Here is a 12205-nt window from a genome sequence, read left to right as displayed (position 1 = left end):
ACAGCACAGAAAAAAGCCAAAACAAAAATAAAAATACCTGGAAAAACTCAGCAGATCTGGCAGCATCTGCGGAGAGGAAACAGTTAACGTTTCGAGTCCGTGTGACTCTTCAACAGAACTAAGTAAAAATAGAAGAGAGGTGAAATATAAGCTGGTTTAAGGGAGGGTGGGACAAGTAGAGCTGGATAGAGGGCCAGTGATAGGTGGAGATAGCCAAAAGATGTCATAGACAAAAGGACAAAGAGATGTTGAAGGCTAATTCATATTATCTAATGAATGTGCTAATTAAGGGTAGAAAGCAGGACAAGCAAGGTACAGATAGCCCTAGTGGGGGTGGGGTGGGGTGAAGGAATCGAAAAAGGCTAAAAGGTAGAGATAAAACAATGGGTGGAAATACATTTAAAAATAATGGAAATAGGTGGGAAAAGAAAAATCTATATAAATTATTGGAAAAAAAAGGGGGGGGATCGGAAAGGGGGTGGAGATGGAGGAGAGAGTTCATGATCTAAAATTGTTGAACTCAATATTCAGTCCGGAAGGCAGTAAAGTGCCTAGTCGGAAGATGAGGTGCTGTTCCTCCGGTTTGCATTGAGCTTCACTGGAAAAAAGCCATTTGGCCCAACATACATGTGTCTGCTCTTTGGTTCAGTTACCCAATGAATCCAACTCCTCTGCTCTTTTCCCAAAGCCATGTAATTTTTTTTCCCTTCAAGTATTTAGTAGCATTCAAAAGAGAATTCAATAGTGAATCGGGTTCCACCACTTTTCAGGCAGTACACCGGAGATCACAACATTGTCGTCTCTTTTTGCCAGTTACCTAAAAATCTGTCTTCCAGTAACCAATTCTTCATCTACTGAAAACAATTTCTTCTTACCATTGAACATAGAAAAGTTATGCAGAAGGAGGCCATTCAGCCCATCTTGTCTGCACCAGCCAAAAAGAAACTAGCTGCTCATTTGAATCCCACTTTCCAGCACCTGGTCCATAGTCTTGCTGGTTACAGCACTTCATGTGCATATCCAGGTACCTTTTTGAATGAGCTGAGCATTTCGGTCTCAACCACCAATTTAGGCAGTGATTTCTGGACATCCTCCACCCTCTGGATGAAAAAGATTTTCCTCATATCCCCTCAAATCCTTTTACCAATCACCTTAAATCTATGTCCCCTGGTAATTAACCCCTCAGCTAGGGGAAACAGGCCTTTCTTGTCTACCCTATCTAGGCCCCTCATAATTTTGTACACTTTAATTAGGTCACTCCTCAGCCTCCTCTGTTCTAAGGCAGACAACCCTAGCCTATCCAATCTATCCTCAAATGAGCAGTTTTCAAGCCCTGACAGCATTCTTGTAAATCTCCTCTGTACTCCCTCCAGAGCAATTATGTCCTTCCTATAATGTGGTGACTAGAACTGTACACAAAATTCCAGCTGTGGCCTAACCATTTTATACAGTTCCAGAATTACACCCCTGTTTTTGTATTCAATACCTCATCTAATAAAGGAAAGCATTCCATATGCTTTCTTTACCACCTTATCCACCTGTTCTGCCACCTTCAGGAAACTGTGGACATGAACTCCAAGGTCTCTCACTTCCCCTACCATTCTCAATATCCTTCTGTTTATTGACTATTCCCTTTCTTTGTTCACCATCCCCAAATGCATTACCTCACACTTTTCCAGGTTGAATTTCATTACATACAGTCATAGTCTCAGAATGATTCATGAATTTGAACACCCTTATCAAATCTCCTCTTAACTTTCTCTCTTCCAGGAGAATAACCCATTTGTTCAGTCTCTCCACATAGTTATTTTTCTTTAAATTAGCATTCATTCCTGCGATGAGAGCATCACTCACAAGACCAACATTCATAAATCATCCCTATTGCCCCTTGAGAAAATGGTGGCGAGTTGCCTTTTTAAAAATATTCATTCATGGGATGTGGGTGTTGCTGTCTAGGCCAGCATTTATTGCCTATCTCTAATTGCCCTTGTTCAGAGGGCATTTAAGAGTCAACCACATTGCTGTGGGTCTGAAGTCAATTGTAGGCCAGATCTTGTAAGGGTGGCAGATTTCCTCCCCTAAAGGACATTAATGAGCCAGCTGTTGCATTCCTTAACACATAGGCACATCCACAGTGCTGTTAGGAAGAGTGTTCTAGATTTTGACCCAGTGAAAGGCGATATATTTCCAAGTCAAGATGTTGTGTAACTCGGAGGGGTACTTGCAGGTGGTAGTGTTCTAATGCGTCTGCTGCCTTTGTCTTTCTAGATGGCAGAGATTACAGGTTTGGAAAGTGCCTCCGAAGGAACCGTGGTAAGTTACTGCAGTGCATCTTGTAGATGATATGTACTGCTGCCACCATGTGCTGGTAGTAGAGGGATTGAATGTTTAAAGAGGTGGATGTGGTGCCAATCAAGCGGGCTGCTTTGTCCTGGATAGCATCGAGCTTCTTGGGTTTTGTTGGAACTGAATTCTTCCAGGCAAGTGGCGAGTATTACATCACAGCCCTGACTTATGCCTTGTGGATGATGGGCAGGCCTTAGGAAGTCGGAGGTGAGTTACTTGCTACAAAGTTTTGTGCTTCTGATCTGCTCTTGTCATCATGGTATTTATATGGCTGATCTAGTTCAGTTTCTGATCATTTGTAACCCCCAGGATGTTGATGATGGAGGGATTCAGCAATGGCAATGTGGTAGAATGTCAAGGGGAAATGGTTAAATTCTCTCTTATTGAAGATGGTCATTGTCTGCTATTTGTGTGCGGTAAGTGTTCCTGGCCACTTATCAGCTCAAGTCTGAATGTTGTCCAGGTCTTGCTGCATGCAGGCATGGACTGCTTCATTATGTGAGGAGCTGCAAATGGGACTGAATACTACATTAATCAGCGAACATTCCCTACTTTGAACCTTATGATGGAGGGGAGGTCATTGATCAAGCAACTGAAGATATTTGGACCTAGGACACTTGAAGAACTCCTGCAGCGATGTCCTAGGACTGAGATGACTGGCTTCTAACAACCACAGACATCTTCCTTTGTGCTAGGTATGGCTCCAGTCACTGGAGGGGGTTCCCTCTGATTTCCATTGACTTCAATTTTACTAGGATTCCCTGATGCTACACACAATCAAATGCCACTTTGATGTCAAGGGCAGTCACTGTTACTTCATATCTAGAATTCAGTTCTTTTGTCCATGTTTGGACCAAGACTGTAATGAGGCCTGGAACTGAGTGAACCAAAACTGAGCATCAGTTATAATAAGAACAAGAAGTGCTGGAAAAACTCAGCAGGACCACCAGTATCTGTGGAGAGAAAAAGGGTTGACATATCAGGTCGAAAGTCTCATCAGAACTCAGTTCTGATGAAAGGTCATTGACCTGAAATGTCAACTCTCTTTCTCTCCACAGACGTCCCCTGACCTGTTGAGTTTTTTTGCAGCATTTTTTGTTTTAATTTCAAATATTCAGCATCCGCAGTATTTTGCTTTTGTATGAACCTCGGTGAGCAGGTTATTGCTCAATAACTTGCTTGATTTCACTGTCGATGACACTTTCCATCATTTTGCTGATGGTTGAGTGTATACTGATGGGCTGGTAGTTGGTTGGATTGGATTTGTCCTGCTTTTTCTGGATAGCACATGCCTGAGCAATTTCCCTTATTGTTGGAAGATAACTAGTTTTGTAGCTTTACTGGAACAGCTTGGCTAGGCATAACCACAATGTTATTAGTGCCCGAAGTCTTTTCTATGCCTAGTGAGCTCATTCATTTCTTGATGTTAAATGGAGTGAATTGAATTGGCTGAAGACCAGCATCTGTGCTGCTGGGGATCTCAGGAGGAGGCTGAAATAGATCACCTAGTCAACATTTCTAACAGAAGCTGGTTGCAAATGCTTCAGCCTTGTCTTTTACACTGATCTTAGTTGTTTAATTGCCCTCCACCATTTTCGAGTGGATGTTGTAGAGCTGCAGAGCTCTAATCTGATCCATTGATTGTAGGATCGCCTGGCTCAGTCTATAGCATACCATTTTCCGTGTTTAGCATGTATGTAGTCCTGGGTTGTAACTTCGCAAGATTGATACCTCACTTTTAGGTATATCTTGTGCTGCTCCTGGCATTCTCTGCTTCACACCCTCATTGAATCAGGGTTGATTCCCTGGCTTGATGGTAATGGTAGAGTGGGGAATGTGTCAGCCATGAGGTTATAGATTGTGGTGGGATGCAATTCTGCCCAGTTTGGAGCAACTAGATCTGATCTGAAGCTATCTCTTTTAACACTGGTAGTGCCACAGAGCATGACAGAGGGTAAACTCAGTGTGACTTTGTCTCCATAATGACTTGATCTCTTTTACCAAAACTGCCATGGATAGATACATCTGTGACAGGTAGATTGGTGAGGACGAGGTCAAGATGATTTTTCTTTCTTATTGATTCTTTCATCTTCTGCCACAAGCCCAGTCTGGCAGATTTGTTCTTCAGGACTTGGCCAGCTTTGTCAGTAGTGGTGCTACTGAGCCACTAGTGAAAGACATTGTCTCCCATCCAGAGTAAACTTTGTATACTTTCTGCCATCAGTGCCTCTTTCAAATGGTGTTCACCATGGAGAACTGATCACCAGTAGGAGGTTTCCTTGCCTATGTTTGACCTGCTGCCATGAAACTTCATGGAGTTCAGTGTCAATATCGAGGACTTGCAGGGCCAATCCTCCCGAACGTATTCAATTGTGCCACCACCTCTTATCAGCTTGTTCTGGCAGTGGGAAACATGAACTACAGTGGTTCAAGAAGGCGGTTTACCGCTACCTTCTCAAGGGCAATTAGGGATGGGCATCAAATGCTGGCTTTCTAGCAAACCCACATCCCGTGAAAGAATAAAAAAATGATAAAGCACAGGAAGAGGCCATTTGCCTCAACATGCCTGTCCTGGACCTTTGATAGAGCTATTCAATTATTCCCTTTTTCTTGCTCTTCCCCCATAGCCTTATAAACTGCTACCTGGCCTTACAAGTTTAACTGATTGATAGGATATTTATTAGAGTAGATTGCTGCAGGATTCTTTCTCAGTCATTCATAGCCCCTGACCTCCAATATGAGGCTTCCAACAATTGCAGGAAGTGCATTCAGGTGCCACAGCACACAACCTCCCTCTTTACATGCAATCCCAGAATCATTCCAAGTCGGTTTTACCTGAGTGATAAAATTGGAAGGATGCATGTTTTGCATCAACTGCAACTGATATGGGCCCAACTGAGGCCACTGCCATCGCTAATGCTGGCTCACTGCCTCGAGGAATGCTTTTCCATCCAGTGCAGTTGGCAGCAGCGTACTGGGGATTGTACCTACAAGGTTGCCCATCCTGTAACATAAAAAAAAGTAGATTTTTAAATTTCATCTGAGCTTATCTGTGGAGTTAATGACTTCCATTATCTCCAACAATAATGATAGCAACAGCAGCAACTTACAGTTATATGACGTCACTGATGTAGAATATGCCTTGAAACACTTCATAAATATATACAGAAAATAAAATGCCAGGTCAAACACTTTGTCAAAGAGGTGGGTTTTAAGGAGGGTCAAAGATAGATAGAGAGTGATAGGAAGGCACAGGAACTTAGGATGGGAATCGCAGAAAATCAGACACAGGGAGCTGAAGATACAGCTCCCAACAGTGGAGCAAAGACTGGGAAGGGTTAGGAGCAGTCTTAACTCTGGTGCCCTTGCAAAACCGCATAATTGATGACTTCACTCTGTCGGCTTACATTTGATTACCTAGTCTAGGTACAGAAAGTGGCAGGCGCCCACATTTAAAAAAAAACTCTGTGGGCAAGGCCAACATTATTGCCCATTCCCTGCTTCCATGAGTAGATGGTGGTGGACAACCTTCTTGAGCTGCATAGCTGTCTGCCACAGCTGAGTGGCTTGTGAGGCCACTTCAGGAAGCAGTTAAGAGTCAATCATCCTAAGTCACTTTAGGATTACTCATCCAGTAACTGAATCACGACACTACCATACTCCACTACCTGATTTAATGGTACCTTATGATGAATTACTAACTTTGGGGACAGGGAGGAATGAAAATCGGAGAAAAGAATTGTTGTTGATTATTTTCTTCAATTGTTGTTCTGAACGTTAAGTGTAGTGTCCACAGCAGCCTGCCTGGAACTCAGGAGTATGTCCATACAAGGTCAGCTGTCAGAAGAGGTTCCAGGCACATCATGTTTTAATAGTTGGGAATAACTGGAGCAGAAGATGCAGAAAAGATATACAAGAGACTTTAAACTGGGATGAATAAAGAAAGACTATTTTCTCTGGTTGGAGAATCATCAGTTTTAGATTGTCATTGAGAATATGGAGAGAGGTTTGTAGAAATGTTGGAGCATGGAATGTTTGCCACTGAAATTTGTTAGGAGAAACATCATTATATTTTGTAAGGGAAAAGTGGATAAATATTTGAAGAATGGAAGAGACAGAACTGTTGAGAACGAACAATACAATGGGATTCGTTTTGGATTGTTCTAGCAAAGATGGCACATATGGATAAATGTCCTCTTTCCATGCTGATACCTGTATGGTTCTGTTGTAACTGCCAGGCAAACCCTCCTTGAAACCAGAGCATTTGCTAAAGTTGATTATGTAATAAGGTTCCTCCTCCAAGTATACATATCATGCGCATGAGGATAGCACACTACAGTGAATAATGGGAGTCATAAAGAGGCACTGAAAAAAAGTAGAGTATAGCACTGACTTAAAAACAGAACACTGAGGGTAACTATAGTGTGAACTTTTAAAGCAGAAAAGAAATTTGAAATTTGAAAAATAAATATCTGTATTTTTGGCAGATGTAATAACTTCCTTAAGCTACCATTTGACAAAGTCACTTATACAGATACAACCTAAGAAAATATTGGATTTTGTCACTCTCCAAAGTAAGGTCTTACCATTCCAGTGTAAGGATAGGAAATCTCATTGTCTATTCCACCATTCTGCTGTACATACTTAAAGGCTTCTCTCATTCGTCCACCATGACATCCTTTGTTGCCGTGGTCTCTGGAACAGTCGATGAGATTCTGTTCGCTCAGTGAGACGAGTTTAGATGTCTTCCTGAAGACCTGCCCCTCTAGTGACCCAGTCGCACTAAATGCCCAGCATGAGCCACAGCAACCCTGGTAATGCAGCAGTCAAAGTATTATTTAAATGAAGAAAGATTGCAGAACTCGGTCGTACAGAGGGATCTGGGTGGCCTGCTACATGAATCACAAAAAGCTACAGCACATGATTAGGAAGGTAAATGGAATGTAGGCATTTATTGCAAGAGAAATGGAATATAGAAGTAGGGGATTTTTACAGCAGCTGTACATGGCTTTGGTGAGAGCACATCTGGAGTACTGTGTACAGTTTTGGTCTCCTTATTTGAAAAAGTATATAATTGCATTAGAAGTAGTTCAGCGAAGGTTCATTTGAGTCATTCCTGGGATGAAAGGCTTATCTTATGAAGAAAGGTTGAACAGGTTGGGCTTGCACCCATTGGAGTTTTAAAAAAATATTTGTTCATATTGAAACACATAAGACCCTGAGGGGACTTGATAGGGTGTATACCAGAAAGATGTTTCCTTTTGTGGTGGAGACCAGAACTAGGGGACACAGTTTAGGAATAAAAAAGGTCTCCCTTTTAAGACTGAGATGAGGAGAATTTTTTTCTTTGAAGGTCGTTAGTATGTGGAATTCTCTTTCCCAGAAAGCAACAGAGGCTGAGTCATTGAATTTATTCAAGGCTGAGTTAGATTTTTGACAGACAAGGGAGTTGACGATTATGGGGAAGGTATGGAAGGCAGTGGGGTTTGGCAGTCAAGAAACAAGTTGAGAGCACAACCGTAGCCATGATCTTATCAAATGGCAGAGCATGCGCGAGGGGCCAAATGGCATACTCCTGCTCTTAAGTCCCATGTTCCTATATTTCTACGGTCGTACTTTTGTTTCCCTTAGTTACAGATCAATATAACCTGTGATTCTGTGTCAATGTGATTCAGTTGTGTCATTCACCACAATAATAAGTATTTCAAGAAAATTTCTTGAACTATTACTATGGTGGTAGGTACATGAATATGATTACCAGTACAAACGATGATGGACCAAAGACTCTAATGGATTTCAACAAGGAACCAGGAGCATTCTTGTTAATATTGGGATTTAGAGTTATCAGAAATGCATCAAGCATATGCTATAGATAGGTGAGATCTCCTGCCTGACACGGTGACTTAAATGTACTGCTACAAAGCAGAATAACTTAAATAGCATTTCTAATGGGACAGCAGCGTATGTAAATGGCAGCAATATTTTATTTCAGTTGAAGTGTCACTCTTACTCCACTGAAAGTTGAAACATAAATGAATAATCCATCAACATGCCTGAAATTGTTGTTTAGTACATTTTGATATTCTATATACTCTCTCACTGAATCTTTGACAAAAATCTCTGACAGAACGACAATGAACACTCTTCAAAGAGTCAAACAGTAAGACTGGGCTGTGATTTACTTAATTCAGTTGGACTTGAAAAACGCTTTAAGAATGTATATTTTCACCTGATCCTTCACTTCTGTGACATATCCATGTTCACGCCAATCGACATTCTGAGGAACATCCATTAACTCATACTGATGGGGTGTTGGTTCATTGAGAGTGGAGTTCTGTGGGTTTGTTTGAACAAATCCATTCATGAGTTGGTTGAACTCCTCACTAGTCTAAAGAAAATAAAAGTTAAAAAATGAGGGTGTTCTGTGTATTTTTCATGATCATCTCAAAGAAAGGAAGACATATTTATATAGCACCATTCATAGCCTTGGAACACCCCAAAGTTTTTTTATAGCCAATGAAATACATTGCAAGTTAATCAGTGTTGTAATGTAGGAAATATTAGAGTCAATTTACACACAGCCAGGTTCCACAAACAGCTATGTGCTAATGACCTGATAATTTGTCTTTAGTGATTTTTGTTAATTAAATATTGGCCCAGACAACATGGAGGGCCCCCCTGCTCTTCTTTGAAATAGTGCCATGGGATATTTTAGCTTCACCTGAGAGGGTAGATGGGTCCATGGTTAGCATATCATCCAAATGACAGCACTCCGAGTGCTATAGTCGGAATATCAACCTAGGGACTTGAACCCACCCCCATCTGACTCGAGAGGTGAATATGCTACACCCGAATTTGACCCTCAATCTCACCATGTTAGAATTCCTCCCACTACCCCTTCCTCTATTGCCATTCTCCAGATCAGCCCAGAAGCCACTTTGCAAGGGTCGCAGAAGTATCGAATGAATCATTCAACCCATGTAAGAGCTACTCAGCTAGTCCCATTCCCCTGCCTTTTCACTGTAGCCCTGCAATTTTTTCTGTTTTGATAATCCCTTTTTGAAAGCTACGATTGAATCTGTCTCCTCCACAGTCTCAGGCAGTGCTTTCTTATTCTAACCAATCGCTGTGTCAAAGTTTTTCCCTCATGTTGCCTGTGGTTCTTTTGCCAATGTCCTTAAATTGGTATCCTCTGGTTCTTGATCCTTCCATCCAATGGGATCAGTTTCTCTCTAACTACTCTATCCTTACCTATATGATTTTGAATACCTCTCTCGAATTTCCTCTCAGCCTTTTCTAAAGAGAACGGTCCCAACTTCGGCAATCTATTGTCTCTCATCCCTGAACCGTTCTCTGAAATCTTTTCTGCACCCTCTCCAATGCTTTCACATCCTTCCTAAAGACCAGAACTGGACACTGGGCATTCTTTACTATCATGAATGCTGCATCTTGCATACTGAAAACTGCACACTGACCTTCAGTCAGATAGGTACCATAGATCGTGGCGTAGAAGACAACCCCATTTTTTCAGCACCAAAAAATCATGCTTTTGCGTATACTTTAGTTTCATTTCTTAGGTTCTGTGTATCATTTCTGAAGATTGGTTAATTTGTATTTACTCTGAATGTCTCCTGGTTGAGATCTGTCTACTATACACTGAATCTTCTGCTGATCTGAGCATTATATAGACCCTTCAGCAGCACCACAGACTGAGCTGGCTGAGCTGAAAGGACATAGCTGTTAGACTGGGTCCACAGCAGGTGCTGAAGGAGCCAACAAGAGGGAAAAACAGACTTGACCTTGTGCTCACCAACCTGCCTGCCGCAGATGCATCTGTCCATGACAGTATCGATAGGTGTAACCAGCGCACAGTCAATGCAGAGATGAAGTCCCATCTTCACATCGAGGATACCCTCTATCGTGTTGTGTAGCACTATCCCCATACTAAATGTGATAGATTTCGAACAAATCTAGCAACTCACGACTGGGCATCCATGAGGTGCTGTGGGCCGTGAGCCGCAGCCAAATTGTACTCAGCCACAATCTGTAAACTCTTGGCCTGGCATTACCCCCGACTCAACCATTACCATCAAGCCAGGGGAACAACCCTGGCTCAATGAGACGTGCAGGAGAGCATGTCAGGAGCAGCACCAGGCATACCTAAATATGAGGTGTCAACCTGGTGAAGCTACAACGCAGTACTATTTGCGTGCCACACAGCACAAGTAGCAAGCGATAGAGCTAAGCAATTCCACAACCAATGGATCAGATCTAAATTCTGCAGTCCTGCCACATCCAGTTGTAAATGGTGGTGGACAACTGAACAACTCACTGGAGGAGGATGCTCCATAAATATCCCCATCCTCAAGGATGGAGAAGCCCAACACGTCAGTGCAAAAGATAAGGCTGAAGCATTTGCAACAATCTTCAGCCAGAAGTGCAGAGTGGATGATCCATCTCAGCCTCCTCTGGAGGTTCCAAACATCACAGATGCCAGTCTTCAGCCAATTTGATTCACTCCACGTGATATCAAGAAACTGCTGAAGGCACTGGATACTGCAAAAGCTATGGGCCCTGACAATATTCCAGCAATAATACTGAAGGCTTGTGCTCCAGAACTTGCGGTGCCCCTCGCCAAGCTGTCCCAATACAGCTACAACACTCGCATCTGCCCGGCGATGTGGAAAATTGCCCAGGTATGTCCTGTATACACAAAGCAGGACAAATCCAACCCTGCTAATTACCACCCCTCCAATCTATGCTCGATCATCAGCAAAATGATGGAAGGGGTCATCAACAGTGCTATGAAGCAGCACTTGCTTAGCAATGACCTGCTCACTGACGCTCAGTTTGGGTTCTCCCAGGGTCACTCAGCTTCTGGCGTCATTACAGCCTTGGCTCAAACATGGACAAAAAAGCTGAACTCCAGAGGTGAGGTGAGAGTGACTGCCCTTAACATCAAGGCAGCATTTGGCTGAGTGTGACATTAAGGAACCCTAGCAAAATTGGAGTCAATGGGAATCAGGAGGAAAACTCTCCCCTGGTTGGAGTCATATCTAGCACAAAGGAAGCTGGTTATGGTTATTGAAGGTCAATCGTCTCAGTTCCAGGACATCATTGCTGGAGTTCCTCAGAGTAGTGTCCCTACCATCTTCTGCTGCTTCATCAATGACCTTCCTTCCATCATAAAGTCAGAAGTGGGGGTGTTCGCTGATGATTGCACAATATTCAGCACCATTTGTGACTCCGCAGATACCGAAGCAATCCATGTCCAAGTGCAGCAAGACCTGGACAATATCCAGGCTTGGGCTGACAAGTGGCAAGTAACATTTACACCACATAAGAGCCAGGCAATGACCATCTCCAACAAGAGAGAATCTAACTATTGCTCCTTGATGCTCAATGGCATTACCATCACTGAATCCCCCACTATCAACATCCTGGGGGCTACCATTGACCAGAAGCTGAACTGAACTAGCCATATAAATATTGTGGCTACAAGAGCAGGTCAGAGGCTAGGAATCCTGTGGCAAGTAACGCACCTCCTGACTCTCCAAAGCCTGTCCACCATCTACAAGGCACAAGTCAGGAGAGTGATGGAATATTCTTCACTTGCCTGGATGAGTGCAGATCCAACAACACTCAAGAGGCTTGACATCATCCAGGATAAAGCAGCCTGCTTGGTTGGCACCCCATCCATAAACATTCACTCCCTTCACCACTGGTGCACAGTGGCAGCAGTGTGTACCATCTACAAGATGCACTGCAATAACTCACCAAGGCTCCTTAGGTAGCACCTTCCAAACCCACGACCATTGCTATCTAGAAGGACAAGGGCAGCAATTACATGGGAATGTCA

At 42.8% G+C, this 12205-nt stretch overlaps 1 protein-coding gene and 1 long non-coding RNA gene across 4 annotated transcripts in view; one reads left to right on the top strand and one right to left on the bottom strand.

Moving 5' to 3' along the window:
• Positions 1-12205, bottom strand: part of LOC144688751 (procathepsin L-like) — a 45230-nt gene that overhangs the window by 1158 nt on the left and 31867 nt on the right. For both annotated transcript variants that reach the window (XM_078555664.1, XM_078555665.1), the window contains exons 4-6: positions 8576-8734; positions 6933-7157; positions 5182-5350 (exon numbers count right to left, since the gene is read on the bottom strand). In XM_078555664.1, the coding sequence (XP_078411790.1) occupies positions 5182-5350; positions 6933-7157; positions 8576-8734 (553 nt within the window). The remainder of the gene's footprint in view (positions 1-5181; positions 5351-6932; positions 7158-8575; positions 8735-12205) is intronic.
• Positions 1-12205, top strand: part of LOC144688757 (uncharacterized) — a 41139-nt gene that overhangs the window by 17428 nt on the left and 11506 nt on the right. The gene's annotated exons all lie outside the window — the stretch shown is intronic.

The sequence above is a fragment of the Cetorhinus maximus genome, chromosome 13 (genome assembly GCF_964194155.1).
Source record: "Cetorhinus maximus chromosome 13, sCetMax3.hap1.1, whole genome shotgun sequence".
NCBI classification, from domain to species: Eukaryota; Metazoa; Chordata; class Chondrichthyes; order Lamniformes; family Cetorhinidae; genus Cetorhinus; species Cetorhinus maximus.
Note: the sequence above shows the minus strand (reverse complement) of the source record. Positions and strands in the feature narration are given on the sequence as shown.